The following is a 22,235-nucleotide window of genomic DNA, read 5'->3' as shown; positions in this document are numbered from 1 at the left end:
GTTAAATTAGGCAACGCTTAACTGAGGTGATCAAATGATTTTCTCATCCGTAGATGAGTGGGCTTTTAACCTTGGCTTGGGTGGACATTGACCCGATTCCTCCCGTGGGTACTGTTAAGACCCACACCTGTGGCTCTCGGTATCTTTTGGGGAGGGGAGGCAGAGCCGAAAAATATTTTTGATTTTTAGCCAAAATTTGATACCAACCTCTTTCAAACCGGGTTTATCTCACAGGAAACTCAGAAATGGTCAAGCTGGACCTTCCCCTGCAGTGCTCTCTGCACCAAGCGATGCCCATACTGAATTTGTACGATCACAAACCAGTATGCACAGTTCTGAGTGCTGTGCAGCTCCTAAAGGAGAATTATCAACCTCAGATTTAGCAAGACCTAGGCAAGAATTATGTCATTAAGTAACATCACGACTTGTGGCTAAAATAGGAGCTGGAAGTCGTTCCTCCTCATCCCTGTTTTTTCCACAGCCTAAGGAGCTAAGGACACCTTGCAGTAACAGCAAGGGTGAAAAGCCAGAGGTCAGCTAAGGGACTAAGCCTGTCTATCAAAATAAAAACCAATCTTTATTAATATAGAAATATCTACTTTTCTAGCCCTCTTGGTAAACCTAATTTTTTAACTCAGACTGAAAGCCACGTGCTGGAAATGTCCTTGGAAAGGAGCTAACAGCTGCCACCTGTGTGCTCTAGGGGGGGCAGGGATGCACATCCGCTGGTCCGGCTCGAGAATGTTGATTTACCTGCTTGAAAAACAAAATCTCGACAGTGAGAAAGTAGGAAAGCAGAACTTCTTTTGGGGAAGTCTAGGTACTTTATTCAAATGCAAATTGTAAAGTTGAGGCTAGTCTCAGCCCTCCTGTCGGGGAGCTGCCTCAGAGAGTAGCTTTTTTCGGAGCCTGAGTCCTCAAGCTGACTTTTAAGCAAAAGAGGAATTTTAGTCCTCAAGGTGATACTTTAGAAGATTTAGAATCTGTGTTCATCTGACGAATTAATTTATCTGGCAGCCACCACGCTCTATTTTCATCTCGTGAAAAAACACAAACTGAGCCCCTACCCCAAATTAGAACTGGATCTGGACCCTTCCATTTGTTAGTCAGGGGGTCCTTCTATTTTACCAATGTATTAAGTGACCAATTGCTCTTTAATAGCTTTTTTCACTAGCTGTAAAGCCAGCAATCCTTCTGAGGTTAGGGATCTAGGGGGAGTGGGGGAATGTGCTCTGAATTAACTTTGTTAGGTAATTTAGAATATAGGAATCTCTAACATTGGACTGAATATTAGACCAGTCTAAGATTGAGTTAGAATGACTGGTCACACTGAAGAAAAGAGAAAAATCATTATGACTCTATTAAATGACTAATTTTACTAAGTCTGAATATACAGTCTCTGATGTACTATTGCCATAAAGTTAAAAGGCTAGAAGCTAGTCTAAACTGGAAAAATGACAAGTAAGGATGGATCTAAAACATGAATTTAATTTAGTTTTTTAGTCAATTCAATCAGGACATGAGTCAACTTACCTACCAGCTCGTCACACGAATTTACTAATATGCTTCTGCAGCGTTCTGTGGAGAAAACCTGTTTTTCCCTTTTCTAATAAGGTAGCTGTTTTAGGATCAATCTATAAGCCAATAAGTAGATCCCTTTAAGATACTATAAAGCATTTATTAAACTCTTTGACATTAAAATATTAAATTTTGAAAATAAAGGTAAGACTTCAATAGTGTGCATGGGAATGCACTAAATAGTATGCACGGGGATACAATTTCTCTCTTTTTTGTCTTTTAAGAAGTTAAAGTTTTAAAATTTCACAATACCTAAACTTTTGAATTAATAACTAGTTGACAAAACATTTTAAATACTTGGCTGTAAAGGGGCAGTGACTAATTGCACTTTTAATCAATTTTCTTAAGGAGCAGTTGTAACTAGAAGGCTTGCAAAGTTATTAAGAGTCACATGTGCATAATTTATTTATTTATTAACTAGAAATATGCATAAGCAATTGTAAATTTGAGAATTAATAGTATCTGAGGGATGAACAATTTAAGCAATTGCGAGCTCAGAGATATGGCATTGACTATTAATATACAAATTAAGGTTTGATTGTTCAGCATTTTAAAACACATCTACAGCACACAACTAGATCATCTGTGCTGGAACAGGGGAAACTGTGTCTTAAGACTTTGCCCCACAGAAGCTAGTTGGGCCCACGTGGGCCAACGATTGGCTGGGAGGATGAGAAAAATGACTTTACAATAATGTTTTCTTTTTGGCCAAAGAATTGTTTTGGGCACAACCAATTTTTAATTACCAATTAATAATAATTATAAAAGCTTTCTTTATTTTTTGTAGAAACTTTTGTAGTAAACTAAAACCCTAAGTAATAAAAGGATATTGTCTCTGAATCTTTTGGGTGAGAGCAAGGATTTAAGGTAAACTTCAAGAAGCATTAGTTAATAAAATACTTTTCACTTAGGAAACAATATACACTGAAAGATTAAAACTCTTGGCTTCTTGTATAGAAGCAGAAACAATAAAAATTTTTCTTACATAATGTAAAGTTACATTAGCCATACCTAGACAAATATACCTCTGAACACATAGCTCATCTCCTAAAGACAGCCCAGCACTAAACAGCCTGACAGTTTCTATGAAACCAGATAACCTGATGCCTACTTATGTGGCCTTAGCAGTGTTGCCTTATGGGTCCAGGCACCCACTTCATGAGCACAGCTCATGCAGAGAGAAACAGTTGCCCTCCTTATCTAGGAGGACCTAGGTTCTGTTTTCAAAGAATACCCTTTTGGTGCCAGTGAGATTGTTTAACAGGAAGGGGAGCTTGGCTCCAAAGCTCCAGGATTTCACAAATAGCTGTCTCTGTCTCCGTCTCTGTCTCTCCTCTCTCTCTCTCTCTCTCTCTCTCTCTCTCTCTCTCTCTCTCTCTCTCTCTCTCTTTCACACACACACACCAGGGGAGGAGGGAGAAAAACACAAATGTAACTTTCAAAACAGGCAGGTTCTCTGAGGAGCTATCCCAATCCTGGAACTCACTCTGTAGACCAGGCTGGCCTCAAATTCAGGGATCTGCCCGTCTCTGCTTCCTGAGTGCTGGGATCAGCACGCACCACCACATCCGGCTTACAAATGTAACTTTTTAAAATAAATTAAAAACAAGCACACCACTCTACCCTTCCCCCAGTGAACTCTTGCCATTGTGCTCTGAGACTCGGTGCGGCTCCCACAGTTTTATGCTGGAGTCTGGATCTGGAGACAGATCTGGAGCAGCACGGATCCTAGCTTTTTGGACTCTTGGATGCCTCTGGCCCACAAAACAGACACTCGCAACATTTTAAGCATTCCTTTTCTGTTTAAATGAATTCAATTCAGTTGTTGTTTCTCAGAACTCATGTGGAATATCCAGCTTTGCTCAGCCAGTTACTGAGGGGGGGAAATGCTTTGGAGGAAACAGCTGTAGCTGAGAAGAAGAGGAGAGAACCGAGATAAAGCTCATGTAAAGAAAACCACTGAGCCAACAGAGGATACTAGCAACCCAGGCACTAGGAAGAGAAAGTGCCCAGGCTAATTTGTTTCTGTGTCTATATTGATCACATTGAGGGAGCTGTTGGTTACATTTCTGCTCCACTGACCAAGCTCTCCCATTGGCTGAGATTTTACTTTCAGAAAAAGCATCATTATTGCATAGCTGTCTAAAATAATACATGACTTTTGGCTAACAGATTCATCAAGAGAATTTTCATGGCCCCCTAGAAAGGTTCAGTGGTTAAAGGCACTGACTGCTCTCACCACCATCCAAAACTGTAGTCCCACCAGGTGTTCTCTTGGTTGTGTAGACATACACGTGCAGACAAAATACCCATATACACAAAATAAATAAATCTTTTTTTAAAAAGGCTGAAGGTGGGGGCTGGAGTGGTGGTTCCATGATTAAAAAAGCACTAGTTGCTTTCCCAAAGGACCACAGTTCAATTGCCAGCACCCATATGGCAGCTTACAACTGATTGTGACTGTAGTTTCAGGGGATCAAAACCCTCACACAAGCATATATGTAGGCAAAACACTAATGCACATAAAATAAAAATAAAAATGAATAAATCATTAAAAGAAATATTTTAACAAGTTCTCTTGTTAAATTTTTTAAAACAACATCATATTAAAAATATAGTTTCTGAAGTTAGTAAAGAAATCCTTCTCCTGCAAGGGTTAGGCTAGGGCACTAAGTACAGCCAGAGTCCCAGGATCAATGTGGTCACGTTTCTGTATCTCGTGAGATACTCTCCAGCACAGACAGGAGAATGGCCTTCTCCTTTCCAGGAGAAAGGCTTCCAAAGCCTCGGTGTTCCTCACTGGACTGACAGCCCCGACGAATGTATTGTATATGGACTGTGCTGGAGCACCAAGAAGCCAAAGAGCTGGATACAGGCAGACAGAACTTGTTCTCTGGCCTCTGCTATTCATGAAAACATTTGGACATCTCAAATGGCAGCCTCATAGTCTGGTCCCACTACTTCTTCCATAGTGGAATGCGTGCACTACATTCATGCACACCCGAAGTGTCTTCCTCTTATGTGACAATTAAAATAATAACACTTAAACATCTGTCATAGTCTAGAATAGTGTGTATTATTCCAACATGTGGAAGAGAGTCAAGATAATCTGCTTTTTCCAGATCAAATAACTTTAATTAATTATTTTTGGTAATTATTTTTCTAGTAAAAGCTAGCAGAGCCCAGGCAATATTCAGAGATGTGGGACATCCAAGTTGTGGCCGCCAGTACTTCTATAAGAACGGACAGACTTTTGTGTGTTTCCTTTCTTTTTTGTTTTGCTTTTGTTCTGAGGTTTTTCTTTTCCGTTTATTTATTTAGAGGCAGGGTTTCTCTGTGTGTCCTTGGCTGTCCTAGAACTGGCTGGCTTCCACCTCACAGTATAGGCCTGCTTCTGCTTCCCGAGTGCTGGGATTAAAGCTGCACCAACACCCACCTGTGTTTTTCTTTTTTTTAATTTGAGGCAAGCTTTTACTATATAGTTTTAGGTGGCCTGGAAACCACTATGTAGGTCAGGCTGGCCTTCAATTTATGGCCATCCTCCTGCCTCTGCCTCCTGAGTACTGAGATACTAAGCAAAGGAAACAAGTACCATCACATGGGGTTCAGAGCTTGTTTCATTTCCCTACATTTTCTAAAGCTGAAAGCACAGCGGTTCATTCACTGCTTGAGCTGGGGCTGGGGCTTAAGGGTAAAGCACTCGCCTACAAGCCAAGATCTGGGCTTCATGGCCAGCACTGGTTGGTTGGTTGGTTGGGTTTGCTTTTGTTTTTTTAAGCAAGTGAACAGTCACTGCCTCTAACTGACAGCTCACAACTGGAACATTCACACACCAGCTCAGGGCCTGTGAAGATTATGAAAGCATTTTGAGCGTGTCAGAGTGGTAAAGAGAATCCTCCTGGCCCACTCACTCCTAAAGGTCTGATCTCACTCCTCAGCTACATTGCAGGAACCAGAGAGCTATCCCTGAGGGTTGCCAGGAACTCACTTAACCTGAATCTTAAAGTCAGGCAAAGGAAGATTATATAACCTATAGGTGTTCTACCCTCCTACTTCACTCTGTAACTGCAAGTGGGCTCTCCTGGTGTGCATGGTGCTCTTCCACACTGCTTAAACTCCACCCTCTTATCCAAGATGTTCAAGTGAACTTTATTCTTTCCTAAATTAATACAGCTGGAAAATAATAAAGGCTTTAGAGTGCTGCAGTAGCAGGAAAAGAGAGACAGAGAGAGGGGGGCGGGGCATCCAGGATGACTTAGAAGCAAAACTTCAAAATGGCCACCAGAACTGAGGTCCCCAGCAATGCTGTCTTCCTCAATGAGGAAGTTTCTGCGTTGTTTGGCTCTTCTAATCCGTCAAGATTTTTGTTACACAAGTCCCACTGACAGCATTTGCTTTGTATGCCTGCCACGTCTAATCGGCTCATAATATAGTTGGAATTACAATCCGAAAGTTTCCAACACTGTTGATACACTTGCCTTCCTGTGGAGAGACACACATATAGTAAGAAGCCATGCAGTGGTCAAGGAAGAGACAAGCTCCTCCCCTACTTCAACCCTCTGCATCTGTGGCAGGCAGGAGAGCTGGCCTGCAGTCACCAGAGTGGGAGAATTGGCCATGTCCCTCTCCAGTTGCAACACTTGGGAAAGTGGACCCTGCACCTTGCTTGGACAACAGAGGCCTGGCCCTGGTGGCAGGGGGTTGCTGGTGAGCTTGCCTGAGGGCATGTCAGGAGAGAACCTTAAGCTGGCTGACCAGCTCAGATACCTCTCAGGCACAGATTCAGGGCTTTGAACTAGCCCACACCAACATCCAACCAGTGGATGAACTGCTGGAGTGTGTAAAGGGGCTGGTCCTACAGATCCAAAACTACAGGATCTCCATGACACAGGGCAACAACAGGAGATCCAAGAGGAGTCCCAGAGAAATTCCAGTATTATTGAGTAGCAGAAGCCAGAGGACTTGTACTAGATCAAGTTATTTCAAGCAAAACAGTGTAGACAAAAGGATATACTGTGGGACACACTGTGACGCACTACAGCTTCCACAACAGGGAGGTTACAAAGGTGGAAGGTGGGTAAGAGAGGAGGGAGAGATGAGTGGGATTGGGGTACATGATGTGAAATTTACAAAGAACCAGAACAAAAAGATAGAGGAGGAAGAGGAGGAGCAGCAGCAGGAGCAGGAGCAGGAGCAGGAGCAGGAGCAGGAGCAGGAGGAGGAGCAGGAGGAGCAGGAGCAGGAGCAGGAGCAGCAGTAGGAGCAGCAGCAGGAGCAGGAGCAGGAGCAGCAGCAGGAGGAGGAGCAGGAGCAGGAGCAGGAGCAGGAGCAGGAGGAGGAGGAGGAACAGGAGGAGGAGGAGGAGGAGGAGCAGGAGCAGGAGGAGGAGCAGGAGCAGGAGCAGGAGCAGGAGCAGGAGCAGGAGCAGGAGCAGGAGCAGGAGGAGGAGGAGGAGGAGGAGCAGGAGCAGGAGGAGGAGCAGGAGCAGGAGCAGGAGCAGGAGCAGGAGCAGAAGCAGAAGCAGCAGCAGCAGAAGCAGCAGAAGCAGCAGCAGCAGCTGCCATGCAGGTACAGGTCTCAACCTGCCAGTCTGTGTCTTGGAGCTTAGCCTATGGGAATAGAGAGGCTTGGGCAGAAAGAGGCAACCCACCTTGGTTATGAAGGGAAGCAAGTAAGTGATGGTACACCGCCAAATGAAGACTTTTCCATAAATCTAAAGTCTTGTTAGAGCCAATAGAGTAGTGTATGAGTGTGTGGGTGTGTGAGTGTGGGTATGTGTGGGTGTGTCAGTATGTGTGTATGTGTGGGTGTGTGAGTATGGGTGTGTGTGTGTGTGTGTCAGTGTGTGTGTGTGTGTGTATGTGTATGTGTGTGTGTGTGGGTGGGTATGTGGGTGTGTGTGTGTGTGTGTGGGTGTGTCAGTCTGTGTGTATGTGTGGGTGTGTATATGTGTGGGTATGTGAGTGTGGGTGAGTGTGTTTGGGTGAGTGTGTGTGGGTGTGTGATTGGGTGTGTATGTGTGGGTGTGTAGGTAAATGTGTGTGAGTATATGAGTGTGGGTGGGTGGGTATGGGTGTGTGTGGGTGTGTCAGTGTGTGTATGTGTGGGTGTGTGAGTGTATGTGGGTGTGTGATTGGGTGTGTATGTGTGGGTGTGTAGGTAAATGAGTGTGAGTGTATGAGTGTGTGAGTGTGGGTGTATGTGTGTATGTGTGGGTGAGTGGGTGTGTGAGTATGGGTGTATGTGTGTATGTGTGGGTGAGTGGGTGTGGGTGTGTGGTTGGGTGTGTATGTGTGGGTGTATAGGTAAATGTGTGTGGGTGTGGGTGTGTGTGGGTATGGGTGTGTGTGAGTGAGTGGAGGAAGAGTTATAGGCAGCTCTACTTCTATTTATACTTCTGTTCAAGAGGGAAGTGTGGCAATGCCTACTAAGATTTTTAAACACATGTTGCCTCCGATCAATCAATTCTACTTTTACAGTGGTGGTAAAGACACAATATTTGTAAAGCAAAAACCTGTAAAAAAAAATCTATTCATAAAATCTGCATATTATACAGTGATGGAGAAATTCAGATTATGTCACACCTAATAAGGAGAGTTAATATCAAAAATGGAATGAAATCAAAATATATTGTATGAAAAGCATTCAATTGAGAGAAAGAGAGGGGGGAGAGGAAGAGGAAGAGGAAGAAAAGAAAAAGGGAAAATAGAATATTCTTGGTACCCAGGGGTGGAATTCTACATTTTCTACCTTAGCAGTGAATTCACATGCTCTTCAATGTGCCCTCCTCCTCTGCCCCATGGAATCCAACACTTTGAACATAAAGCCTAGATTTTCAGCTACACACCAGGAATTTACATAGAAATCATCAGATACTCCTATTTTTAAAACAATTTTCTCTACTGGTCCTTACTTAACTGAAAGGTTTCTCCTTTCTACCGTGGAAGACAGCTTTTATGGTTATCTCTTAGGAAGGGTTTGGTCTCATATTGCAGACTACACTGAAATGGTCATCTCTCCTTGTATCATTAATCATTAACATGTATATCTTAGAGCTATAACCACTAAAAACAAAGGGCACAGCTGCTGGCTTCTTCCCTGTCTACCATTTGCTAAGTTCTTACATGGAGATTCCAAGTCCAGCTGACTTGTGAAGCAGATGATATGGATTGTGCATATTATACTCCTTCTCTTCTCAAAAAGGCCTCACTCTCTGAGGCCACTGTCCTAGGCATCTGCAGTGTGGCTTTGCAAATGACTAATTTTCCTTATTAGTCATGTGACATTTAGTATCCTCTGAGCTCATCTCAGGTCCCCTCAGGACTCCATGTGTACTAGATAGGTGACAGATTTATAAACAGTCATTTGAAACAGGCAAACAGGCCATGGCCAAAGTTTGGACAAATACCCTTTCTTCATCTTTGCATCTCTATCTCAGACCCTGGTACACTGGAGGCTCCCAGAAGTTTGGGAGGCAGGCACATTATCACTACTAAGAAGCCCGAGTTTTGGATCAGATGAATTTCCAAATTCCAAACTCTATGTTGGCTGCTTGACCTTTGCCTGCTGTGTTATCTGATCCTCCATTTTCTCATCTGTCATACAGAAAATTGCCTTAAGGGTTATGTGGGAAGTGCCATTTTTGTATAAAGTATATAGAAAATGCTTAGTGCCCAGTACTTGGTGACCAACTGGTTTTAACAAAGGGCAGCCATTACTTGGTGGACAAACTGAGTAAGGTTTGGAGAGGTCCATGTTTCCCAGGTTCTCATCCCTGACCACACAGGAAAACCAGAGGCTCTTACCGGCTACAGCATAGAGACAGGAATCCAGGTTAGGAGAGCAAGTAGTGTTTATTTTGCATGAAGAAACCGGGTCTAAACAGTTGTAGCATTTGAGGCTAACAGCTAGAATCAGAAAGAGATTCTGTTAAAACCAGCAGTGTCTTAGACCCTGGCAGACCTCACCACCATCAGTGAGCACAGGTCCAGGTGAGCTTTCTCATTTTTATCTTTTAATTAAAAGTTTGACAATTTCATACTTGCCTACAATATACTGTAAGCACATTCATATTCTTCCTTTGCCCTCCCTTACTTCCTCCCCCTCCTGCTGAATTCTTTCTAGGTTATGTGGATTCCAGGAGAATGGCAGTTTTCAAGAGCTCAGAGGGCAAGGAGCACACTTCCCACCCACCTAGTGACTGCACCTCAGCTGCATTTCTTCCATACTTCCCTTCTCCCTCTAGATTTCCCCCCCACTCCCTGACTCATTTCCTTTCTCAAATTAAAACAAATTTCCTTGCCTTTCCATGCCTTCTGAAGTCCCCTCTTTTCCCTTCAGACCCTGCCACACTCTCTGATGTTAAATAAGAAATCATATTTGAGATCTTTCAATACTACGAACCAAAGCTCCTGGAAAAGCTAAACCCTTCATGGAGCTTCTTTGAAGCTGATGATTGATCAGGGCTTCAAGGACTGTTGAGTTGGCAACATGAAGTCCAGATCCAAATTCCTTTGAGCCATCTTTAGCCCTCTTAGCCTTTTATGGCCTGCCTCTGTACTTAACCAAAGAGTTTGGAATGTACAGAGGAGCACTGGTTTCTAACCAACCACAAGGCTATGACTACAGCCAGAGAGCATATGAGGTCCCCCCTACTTCACTTTGACCCCCTACCTAATGTTTTCACCACTGTATTCCAGTAGAGTCTTGATTTATGACTTTCTTGGTTCTCTTACTATTTTCTAATGTTCTCATCCAACTGCTTCCACATTGGAACATGGAATTTAGGGTAGTCTAATCTGTGTTCCTGGGCTCCAGAGGAAACTGTCTCTTATCCCCTTGGAGATGAGAGTCCTGTTTTTGCTCTAATAGTAGTACAGTACCTAAGACAGAAAGTCCAGGGAAAGCTAACTTAAGTATTCAAAAACAGCAGGCTATCATCTTTGCAGTCAGACTGAGAATCCATTTTGGTGCCAGGAAGAAAACTGACTTTGCCATGATTTATTGGATTCATTGAATTAGCTGCAGAAAAATTAGCTCAAACATAGAATTATAAGACATAGCCTATATGATTAATAAAACAAGACGACAAAAAATCCACTTCATTTAAAAACAAACAAATGAACAAGGAAGAAACTGAGGGAAGTCAGAGACCACAAAGGCCTGTATTGGCTATCTGGTCTTTTAGAGAAAGTTTAAATGGCCTCTAGGATATGATATGATCATTGAATTGCTTCCTTCTAAGAGAGACCAAGGGCCAGAAGTATAGACAGGTAACACAAGACAACAGGTATAAACTAAACTCTTGTGGATTGGGCAATCTGGTCAGGGCAGAAACATTTAAGCCCTGATTCCCCAATTCAAAAAAACAACAAAAAACTTTTTGAAACCCAAGCAACGACCTTTCGTTCCTAGGCCTATGACTCTGTTCATCATCAGGAGACAAAGGAGATGCTTCTAAAAGTTGAGATCATCCCTTCTGAGTCTGGCCAGGAAGCAAGCTCTCTGTAGTCTAGCAACCCCTATGCCTTTACAGGTGTGACAGCTCATTTACAGGATGCATTTTGATTTGAGAAGGTTCTAACTCAACATTAGTACTGAAACATCAGTAACAACAAAACAAAACTCCCCCCACCTCCCACCCCTGTATCCCTTGCAGATGACAAGATCAATACCTGGAGAGGTGCATTGAACTATGGAAGGATACTCAACAATAAAGTGGCAAGTCCATCAGAACTCTTTCAGACATTTCTGCTTTATCTCCTTCAGCATCAACATGAGAAACCTAAGGATGTCATTTCTCTGCAGTCCTTTCCTTGTGCTAAGTATAGATACATACATATGAGAAGCAAAGAATGGGGGAGGAAGGGTGTTGTTTTAGCCTAGTTGTTTGAGGCCCAGACTACCAGAGAGCCGAGAAAAAGTAGCATCATGGCCAGGGGTAATTCAGGACGTCCTGGTCACTCACCTGTGGAACAGAAGACAGCCAGAAGCAGCAGGAGTAAGATGAGTCCCCTCTGAGCTCTCATTGTGCTGGGCCACCAAATCTGGAATGAATAAGAGTTGTCACTGACTAAAGATACCTTCTAGGGATTTCTGAAACCACCAGCTAGAATCCAAGGAGGTCTTGGGAAATGCACAGAAGGCTGACAGAACAGGCAAGAAACTTCCACTGGGTTAGGATGTAAAAACTAAGGGCAGTTCTTAGGAGGTCTGTAATAGTCCTCTCTTCCTGCTTCAAGACCTCAGGTAGTGAAGAAACCCTAAGGTTATGTACATTGTTGTGGACGACTCCGTTCTCCCAGTGTAATCACAGGGTGCCCAGAAGGGAGGAAGGGAGCAGAACCTCCCTGGGTCGTGTTGTCAGACACAGCAAACAGAGGCAGAGGCAGGAGATAACACCAGCAAACAGAGGCAGAGGCAGGAGATAACAAGAACCACACAAACCCATGTTAATATTGCTAACTTTCAGAGCAGGGAGAGCTCTATTGGCCACAGCGTACTCATAGCCTCTAGAAGCTAAGAGTGCTCAGGAACAGACACTTCTCAAGGAAATCAGATCTGGGGTCTCCAGTCACAAAGGCGTCATTCTGCCAACACTTGAATGAGTAAGGCCATGGAACCTTCAGGGCCTGCAGGAAGAAACCAGCCTGCTTCTCGATTTTAGCTCAGTATGTGGACCCTAGTCAGACCCCAGTTAGATGAAAGAACTGTAAGATAACTTGTGTTGTAAGCTCATTTTTTTTTCATTCATTTGGCAGCAATAAAAAATATATAGAGAGATAAGCCAAGCGTGATGGCATGTCCCTACTGTCTTCAATATACGGGTGGCTGAGGTGGGAAGGTCATATGGACCCGAGAGTTTAAGATCTATTTGGTCAATAAAGTTAGACCCTAATCCAAACAAAAACCAGAACAACCCCACCCCCACCCCCCAAACTTGTTATAACCAGCAACCTCGTTATGGCGGCTTGGCATTCAAGCATACATTGATTGGGATCTGAACTGTGAACATAAATGGAGATTGTAATTCAGCTTCCAAAATAAATGCAGATAAGGGAAAAAATACAAACAAACAAAGAAACAAAAACAAATACAAAAGAGCCTACATTATATCCTCCCTTTCTCCCCTCTTTTTTCTTTTCTTTTCTTTTCTTTTCTCTTCCCTCCCCTCCCCTCCTCTCCCCTCCTTTTCTTTTCTTTTCTTTTCTTTTCTTTTCTTTTCTTTTCTTTTCTTTCTCTTACTCTTACAATATGAAGAATGCAAGCCAGGCCATCATGCAGCACTACCTTGAGCCACATCCCCAGCCAGACTGAAGATTTTAACACCAGCAGTTTCCACAGGATTCACAGATACCTTCAACCCTGGGTTGCGACCCACAGAGTTTGGCTGATGTACTTTTTTTTTTTTTTTAACAAAGCATATGTCACATAATTTAATTTTTCCCAATTTTTTGTTAGATATGTTCTTCATTTACATTTCAAATGCTATCCCAAAAGTCCCCTATACCCTCCCCCTGCCCTGTTCTCCTACTCACCTGCTCCCACTCTTGGCCCTGGTGTTCCCCTGTACTGAGGCATATAAAGTTTGCAACACCAAGGGGTCTCTCTTCCCAGTGATGGCTGACTAGGCCATCTTCTGCTACATATGCAGCTAGAGACATGAGCTCTGGGGGTACTGGTTAGTCATATTGTTGTTCCACCTATAGGGTTGCAGACTCCTTCAGCTCCTTGGATACTTTATCTAGCTCCTCCATTGGGGTCCCTGTGCTCCATCCTATAGATGACTGTGAGCATCCACTTCTGTATTTGCCAGGCACTGGCATAGCCTCACACAAGACAGCTATATCAGGGTCCTTTCAGCAAAATCCTGCTGGCATATGCAATAGTGTCTGCGTTTGGTGACTGACTATGGGATAGATCCCCGGGCGGGGCAGTCTCTGGATGGTCCATCCTTTGTCTCAGCTCCTAACTTTGTCTCTGTAACTCCTTCCATGGGTATTTTGTTCCCTATTCTAAGGAGAAGTGAAGTATCCATGCTTTGGTCTTCCTTGTTCTTCATTTTCTTGTGTTTTGCAAATTGTATTTTGGATTGTGTACGTTTCTGGGGTAATATCCACTTACCAGTGAGTGCATATCAAGGGAGTTCTTTTGTGATTGGGTTACCTCACTCAGGATGATATCCTCCAGGTGCATCCATTTGCCTAAGAATTTCATGAATTCATTGTTTTTAATTGTTGAGTAGTACTCTATTGTGTAAAGTACCACATTTTCTGTATCCATTCCTCTGTTGAAGGACATCTGGGTTCTTTCCAGCTTCTGGCTATTATAAATAAGGCTGCTATGAACATAGTGGAGCATGTGTCCTTATTACAAGTTGAAACATCTTCTGGGTATATGCCCAGGAGAGGAGTTGCTGGATCTTCTGGTAGTACTATGTCTGATTTTCTGAGGAACTGCCAGACTGATTTCCAGAGTGGTTGTACCAGCTTGCCATCCCACCAACAATGGAGGAGTGTCCCTCTTTCTCCACATCCTCGCCAGCATCTGCTGTCACCTGAATTTTTGATCTTAGCCATTCTGACTGGTGTGAGGTGGAATCTCAGGGTTGTTTTGATTTGCATTTTCCTGATGATTAAGGATTTTGAACATTTTTTCAGGTGCTTCTCAGCCATTCAGTATTCCTCAGTTGAGAACTCTTTGTTTAGCTCTGTACCCCATTTTTAACAGGGTTATTTGATTTTTCTGGAGTCCATCTTCGCCAGTTCTTTATATATATTGGATATTAGTCCCCTGTCTGATTTAGGATTGGTAAAGATCCTTTCCCAATATGTTGGTGGCCTTTTTGTCTTATTCACAGGGTCTTTTGCCTTACAGAAGGTTGGCAATTTTATGAGGTCCCATTTGCCAATTCTCAATCTTAAAGGACAAGCCATTGCTGTTCTGTTCAGGAATTTTTCCCCTGTGCCCATATCTTTGAGGCTTTCCCCCACTTTCTCCTCCCTAAGTTTCAGTGTCTCTGGTTTTATGTGGAGTTCCTTGATCCACGTAGACTTGACCTTAGTACAAGGAGATAAGAATGGATCAATTTGAATTCTTCTACATGATAACCACCAGTTGTGGCAGCACCATTTGAAAATGTTGTCCTTTTTCCAGTGGATGATTTTAGCTCCCTTGTTAAATAACAAGCAACCATAGATGTTTGGGTTCATTTCTGGGTCTTCAATTCTATTCCATTGATCTACCTGTCTGTCACTGTACCAGTACCATGTAATTTTTATCATAATTGTTCTGTAGTACAGCTTTAGGTCAGACATGGTGATTCCACCAGAAGTTCTTTTATTGTTGAGAAGAGTTTTTACTATCCTAGGTTTTTTGTTATTCCAGATGAATTTGCAAATTACCCTTTCTAATTCGTTGAAGAATCGAGTTGGAATTTTGATGGGGATTGCATTGAATCTGAGTATTGCTTTCCGCAAGATAGCCATTTTTACTATATTGAACCTGACAATTCATGAGCATGGGAGATCTTTCCATCTTCTGAGATCTTTGATTTCTTTCTTCAGAGACTTGAAGTTCTTACCATACAGATCTTTCACTTCCTTAGTTAGAGTCACACCAAGGTATTTTATATTATTTGTGACTATTGTGAAGGGTGTTGTTTCCCTAATTTCTTTCTCAGCTTGTTTATCCTTTATGTAGAGAAAGGCCATTGATTTGTTTGAGTTAATTTTATATCCAGCTACTTCACTGAAGCTGTTTATCAGGTTTAGGAGTTCTCTGGTGGAATTTTTAGGATCACTTATATATACTATCATATCATCTGCAAATAGTGATATTTTGACTTCTTCCTTTCCAATTTGTATCCCCTGACCTCCTTTTGTTGTCTAATTGCTCTGGCTAGGACTTCGAGTACTATATTGAATAGGTAGGGAGAAAGTGGGCAGCCTTGTCTAGTCCCTGATTTTAGTGGGATTGCTTCCAGCTCCTCTCCATTTACTTTGATGTTGGCTACTGGTTTGCTGTAGATTGCTTTTATTATGTTTAGGTATTGGCCTTGACTTCCTGATCTTTCCAAGACTTTTATCCTGAATGGGTGTTGGATTTTGTCAAATGCTTTCTCAGCATCTAAAGAGATGATCATTTGGTTTTTGTCTTTGAGTTTGTTTATGTAGTAGATTAAGTTGATGGATTTCCATATATTAAACCATCCCTGTATCCCTGAAATGAAGCCTACTTGATCATGATGGATGAATGTTTTGATGTGTTCTTAGATTCAGTTAGCGAGACTTTTCTTGAGTATTTTTGCATCGATATTCATAAGGGAAATTGGTCTAAAGTTCTCTTTCTTTGTTGGGTCTTTATGTGATTTAGGTATCAGAGTAATTGTGGCTTCATAGAATGAATTGGGTAGAGTACCTTCTGTTTCTACTTTGTGGAATAGTTTGAAGAGAACTGGAATTAAGTCTTCTTTGAAGGTCTGATACAATTCTGCACTAAACCCATCTGGTCCTGGGCTTTTTTTTTTTTTTAGGTTGGGAGACTACTAATGACTTCTTCTATTTCTTTAGGGGAAATGGGACTGTTTAGGTCATTAATCTGATCCTAATTTAACTTTAGTATCTGGTATCTGTCTAGAAATTTGTCCATTTCATCCAGGTTTTCCAGTTTTGTTGAGTATAGTCTTCTGTAGTAAGATCTGATGGTGTTTTGGATTTCCTCGGGTTCTGTTATGTCTCCCTTTTCATTTCTGATTTTGTTAATTAGAATACTGTACCTGTGCCCTCTAGTGAGTCTGGCTAAGGGTTTATCTATCTTGTTTTCTCAAAGAACCAAATCCTGGTTTGGTTGATTCTTTGTATAGTTCTTTTTGTTTCCACTTGGTTGATTTCAGCCCTGAGTTTGATTCTTTCCTGCTGTCTACTCCTCTTGGGTGAATTTGCTTCCTTTTGTTCTAGAGCTTTTAGGTGTGCTGTCAAGCTGCTAGTGTATGCTCTCTCTAGTTTCCTTTTGGAGGCACTCAGAGCTATGAGTTTTCCTCTTAGGAATGCTTCCATTGTGTCCCATAAGTTTGGGTATGTTGTGGCTTCATTTTCATTAAACTCTAAAAAGTCTTTAATTTCTTTATTTCTTCCTTGACCAAGGTGTCATTGAGTAGAGTGTTCTTCAGCTTCTACGTGAATGTTGGCTTTCTATTATTTATGTTGTTTTTGAAGATCAGCCTTAGTCTGTGGTGATCTGATAGGATGCATGAGATAATTTCAATATTTTTATATCTATTGAGGCCTGTTTTGTGACCAATTATATGGTCGATTTTGGAGAAGGTGCCATGAGGTGCTGAGAAGAAGGTATATCCTTTTGTTTTAGGATAAAATGTTCTGTAGATATCTGTTAAATCCATTTGTTTCGTAATTTCTGTTAGTTTCACTGTGTCTCTGTTTAGTTTCTGTTTCCAGGATCTGTCCATTGATGAGAGTGGGGTGTTGAAGTCTCCCACTACTATTGTGTGAGGTGTAATATGTGCTTTGAGCTTTACTATAGTTTCTTTAATGAATGTGGATGCCCTTGCATTTGGAGAATAGATATTCAGAATTGAGAGTTCATCTTGGAAGATTTTACCTTTGATAAGTATGAACTGCCCCTCCTTGTCTTTTTTGATAACTTTGGGTTGGAAGTCTATTTTATTTGATATTAGAATGGCTACTCCAGCTTGTTTCTTCAGACCATTTGCTTGGAAAATTGTTTTCTGGCCTTTTACCCTGAGGTAGTGTCTGTCTTTTTCCGAGGTGAGTTTCCTGTAAGTAGTAAAAAGTTGTGTCCTGTTTATGTAGCCAGTCTGTTCGTCTATGTCTTTTTATTGGGGAATTGAGTCTATTGATATGAAGAGATATTAAGGAAAAGTAATTGTTGCTTCCTGTTATTTTTGTTGTTAGAGTTGGGATTCTGTTATTGAAGCTGTTTTCTTTTAGGTTTGTTGAAGGATTACTTTCTTGCCTTTTTTAGGGTGTAGTTTCCATCCTTGTATTGGTATTTTCCCATTATTATCCTCTTAAGGGCTGGATTCGTGGAAAGGTATTGTGTGAATTTGGTTTTGTCATGGAATACTCTGGTTTCTCCATCTATGGTAATTGAGAGTTTTGCTGGGTATAGTAGCCTGTGCTGACATTTGTGTTCTCTTAGGGTCTGTATAACATCTGTCCAGGATCTTCTGGCTTTCATAGTCTCTGGTGAGAAGTCTGGTGTAATTCTGATAGGTCTGCCTTTATATGTTACTTGACCTTTTTCCCTTACTGCTTTTAATATTCTATCTTTATTTAGTGGATTTGTTGTTCTGATTATTATGTGTCGGGAGGAATTTCTTTTCTGGTCCAGTCTATTTGGAGTTCTGTAGGCTTCTTGTAAGTTCATGGGCATCTCTTTTTTTAGGTTAGGGAAGTTTTCTTCTATGATTTTGTTGAAGACATGTACTAGCCCTTTAAGTTGGGAATCTTTGCTCTCTTCTATACCTATTATCCTTAGGATTGGTCGTCTCATTGTGTCCTGGATTTCCTGGATGTTTTGGGTTAGGAGCTTTTTACGTTTTGCAAACAAATGCAAATCAAATTTCTTTAATTGTTGTGTCCATGTTCTCTATGGAATCTTCTGCACCTGAGATTCTCTCTCCCATCTCTTATATTCTGTTGCTGATATTCATATCTATGGTTCCTGATTTCTTTCCTAGGGTTTCTATCTCCATAGTTGTCTCCCTTTGGGTTTTCTTCATTGTTTCTACTTCCATTTTTAGATCTTGGATGGTTTAGTTCAATTCCATCACCTGTTTGGTTGTGTTTTCCTGTAATTCTTTAAGGGATTTTTGTGTTTCCTCTTTAACGTCTTCTACCTGTTTAGCAGTGTTCTCCTGTAATTCCTTGAGGGATTTTTGTGCTTCCTCTTTAAGGGCTTCTACCTGTTTAGCAGTGTTCTCCTGTATTTCTTTAAGTGAGTTATTAATTTCCTTCTTAATATCCTCTACCAGCATCATGAGATATGATTTTTAGATCCGAATCTTGCTTTTCAGGTGTGTTGGGGTATCCAGGACTCGCTGTGGTGGGTGTACTGGGTTCTGATGATGTCCAGTGGTCCTGGTTTCTGTTAGTAAGATTCTTTCATTTGCCTTTCGCCATCTGGTAATCTCTGGTGTTATATGTTCTTGTCTCTGGCTAGAGCTTGTTCCTCCTGTTATTCTTTAGCTTCTGTCAGCACTCCTGGAAGACCAACTCTCTCCTGTGTCCCAGTAGTCAGAACACACTCTGCAGGCAAGCTCTCCTCATGCAGGGAAGGTGCACAGAAGTCTGGAGTTCAGATCCACCTCCTGATTCCTGGGGTCAGAGCCCTCCCTGGAGGCTGACTCTCCTCTGGCAGGGAAGGGGTCCAGGGGTTTGGATCTCAGCTGTCTCCTGCCTGAGGATGAAGGCCCAAAGAGACCCTGTCCAAGAAGCTCTATTGCTTCTGCCGCCCATGTGCTCTCCTGCATAGACTGGTCTCAGTGATCCCAAGATTCTGGGTGTGCTAGGGCCTGCCTTTGTCCTTTGACCGTGTTGCTGCTAGCACTAGACCCTCTGGGTTTTTTGGAACTGATGTTGCGTTCTACTCACCAGTGATCTCAAGGACCCGGCTGTGCCAGGGTGCCTGCAGCTTGGAGAGTCCTCTGGGGACCTTAGGGCCCTCCCCCGAAGATCAGGCTGATGTACTTTAAGGCTGAGCATATCATAACAAATAAAGTTGCAACATCATCACCCTATAAGAAGTTCTGAGAGGGCCAATGGGATGGTATTACCTGATCCAAGGCAACAGGGCAGTCTCAAAATCACTTTGGATGTATCTTGCTTTTACTTACCAAGGTCTGGAAGCTAAGTGGCTTAACATAACCCAGTGTTAGCAGTCTCATGGGCCTTACGGGCTTGGACATGCTATAGCTAAGCCTACAACAGACCCCAAAATTCCTTTCTTCAGTTCAAAGCAGAAATTACATCAGCAGCTTAGGACAAAGCAAAACACCATCACAATGGAAAGGCCCCTCCCAGCCACCTGGTGGCTCCATAAGCACTTCAGAGCTCTTGAAATTGCACAGATCTGGACTTCACCTAAAATGGCCTCAGTCTCTTAACAACTTATCTCAGGACCCTAAATCCCTGGTTCATCCCGCTACTCCCACCCTAAAGTTCATTTGATTTTGTTTTTGTTTTCCTTCTACTTCTTTCAACCCGCCCAGTGAAAAGGGAGGTTTTTCATTTATAGCAAAGTACATGCCAAACGTTTTTCAGCATGGTCAAGGCATAATGTCGTTCTGTCACGGTCATTCGGTGTGTCAGCCCGGAAGAACTGGAGAAAAGATTCCCTGAGGTGGGTCTCCGGAACATTGGCTGTTTTCCACATTCCAGGAGATCAACCGTGAGCTACCTTAGTGCTCACCACCACCCTGTGAAATAAGTCCTTTCCCTTTACTGATGAGAAAATAAGATTTAATAGCTTGCTTTCGACTACCTAGGAACGAAAAGAAGAGGTTCTTTTTAAAGTCCGCACTCAAACTGCAGGGTGGCCGGGCCCATGCACCAAAGATATACACTAGAGCAGCTACAGATTTGGACCTCAGCAAGAAGAACTGCAGTGAGTTCTTTGAGCTTTGAGACTGAGGTTAGCCCTCGCCGCCCCCCCCCCCGCCCCCTCCTTCTGCAGACCGCATTCTCTGAGAGACGGGGCTGCCCTGGAGTCAGGCGCTCAGGTAATGCAGAGCTCCAGCAACCACTGAGTAGGAAGCAGAGCGCAGGCTGCAGCACACGAAATCTATAACAAAAAAAAAGGTCAGAGGTACAGGCCTGAGAGAGGCCTCCAGAGGGAGGAGCAAGGACAACTTACCGCACCGCCCAGCCCGGACGCATGCGCTGCCGAAGCACCCCCACCTCCCACCCGAGGCTCTGCTCCAGCCAACTCTGTGCCCTTGCTTACCTGCAGCCTCAGAGTCAGTTAGATCCTGCACTATACACTTTTCAGATCGCCAGTGACTGTGCTCATGCTCTGGCTGCTGACAGTAATTAGCACTGGGACCCAACTCCACTGGCCACGCCCAAGAATTGATGGCCACACCCCCACCCCACCCCTGTGAGCCTATGCCTCCTAGTCACTGCCTTTTCCTCTGTCAGAGAGCATTTGGCTGCCAGGACCAGACTCTCTGGAAACCTAGGATACAGGAAAGGCTTGCATTTACTTCTGATTCCTTACTCCTGACTAGGATACCCTAAAAGGCTCCTGATTTTCCCTTTCTTTTTTAAATAAAAAAACAAAAAAAAAAAAAACAAAAAACAAAGCTGGGCGGTGGTGGCGCACACCTTTAGTCCCAGCACTTGGGAGGCAGAGGTAGGCAGATTTCTGAGTTCAAGGCCAGCCTGGTCTACAGAGTGAGTTCCAGGACAGCCAGGGCTACACAGAGAAACCCTGTCTCAAAAACAAAACAAAACAAAACAAACAAACAAACAAAAAACAAACAACAAAAATCAAAAACAAAACCAAAAACCTTTCCTAACTGTTTTTGTGCCCATGCTTGCTATCCCAGAATACCCAGATACCCAGAACTATCTCTTGACAAATCATAGATATCTTTCCAGGCCAAACATCGTGGCTTGCTCCTACTCTCAGGTCCTGCCAGCCTCCAAACACTCTTCACAGATGCCATCTATTTTGTTTGGAATGAAGACAAAATCCCGTTGGTCATTAGAAACCTTTGTGGACTGGCCAGGGGCCAGAACTACGTGAAGTTGTGATACAGAGGTGCCTTTATCATTTGGAAAGACTCATAAGCAGGAAGGAAGCCAGAGGGGAACAATAATTTTAAAAAGAGTAAACATTCCAAGAGGCTGGCCTCCTAAGGGAACAAGAAATGCTCTGAGCATCAGCCCTGAAAGCTGTAGCATCGCAGGCCTGCTTTGTGCCAAGCTGGAAAAGGAAGCATGAGGGAGACAGGAAGCAATTCTCCAGGCAGAGGAAACAGTTATGCAGTCAGAGAGGTTCATGTTGGTTTTTCTTTTTCTTTTTTTAAGTCTTTCTGCCCACAGGAACATTTCCTGGTGGGGCTGTTGTTGTCGTCGTCGTCGTAGTCGTCCTCGTCCTTGTTTGTTTTCACCTGTAGTATCTATCCCCTGGCATGCAGTGAGTCTGTATCTGCTGTGTCCCAAATGACAAAGGAGGTTGGGACATCCATTCTTTCCCTAGCCTATCAACAATTACAGAGTCTCCGAGCTATAGAAGAAGTACATAAAACACTTGTAGACCAAAACAAATAGGAAGAGTGGGGAGTCACCAGCTAGGATGCCCTAAACAGATTTGTGCTATTTGTCCTCTTGTACAAACTTTGATTTCTAGGATGGGATGGGCACAGAGTACCCTACTGGGCTTGGTCCTGAACCATTTTAAGGACTTTCACCTAGTCTCAGAAGACTCTGGTCCCCACAAACTCACCAACTTTTGCAGGAACAAATGACCCATCTATAAAGCAGCATGGCCTGAGGAGAGGACTTTCCATCTCCCCACCATTTACAGGGTGAAAGCTGTGGTTTTGGAGCCCAGGGCCACCTGGACCAAGCTCTCTATATATCACCACATGGCAATACCTGGTCAAGAAGAAG

At 42.9% G+C, this 22,235-nt stretch overlaps 1 protein-coding gene across 7 annotated transcripts; it reads right to left on the bottom strand.

Annotated features, from left to right (window-relative positions):
* Positions 1-4,691: 4,691 nt before the first annotated feature.
* Positions 4,692-20,701, bottom strand: Cd59b (CD59b antigen). 7 transcript variants are annotated; one of them, NM_001368215.1, is made up of 5 exons: positions 19,394-19,416; positions 19,212-19,314; positions 11,546-11,624; positions 9,384-9,485; positions 5,662-6,060 (listed from the first exon to the last, which is right to left on the bottom strand). In NM_001368215.1, exons 3-5 carry the CDS (start codon positions 11,604-11,606, stop codon positions 5,834-5,836), a joined length of 390 nt encoding a protein of 129 aa, NP_001355144.1. In that variant the 5' UTR covers positions 11,607-11,624; positions 19,212-19,314; positions 19,394-19,416; the 3' UTR covers positions 5,662-5,833. The 7 variants fall into 7 exon arrangements, with proteins under 7 accessions (XP_006499865.1, XP_006499868.1, XP_017174551.1 ...); XM_006499802.4 differs by lacking the exons at positions 19,212-19,314; positions 19,394-19,416 and adding an exon at positions 20,563-20,701 and having other exon boundaries at positions 4,692-6,060; XM_006499805.2 differs by lacking the exons at positions 19,212-19,314; positions 19,394-19,416 and adding an exon at positions 20,473-20,497 and having other exon boundaries at positions 4,692-6,060.
* Positions 20,702-22,235: the final 1,534 nt, after the last annotated feature.

The sequence above is a fragment of the Mus musculus genome, chromosome 2, assembly GCF_000001635.26.
Source record: "Mus musculus strain C57BL/6J chromosome 2, GRCm38.p6 C57BL/6J".
NCBI classification, from domain to species: Eukaryota; Metazoa; Chordata; class Mammalia; order Rodentia; family Muridae; genus Mus; species Mus musculus.
This window is presented reverse-complemented; position numbering and strand designations above follow the sequence as displayed.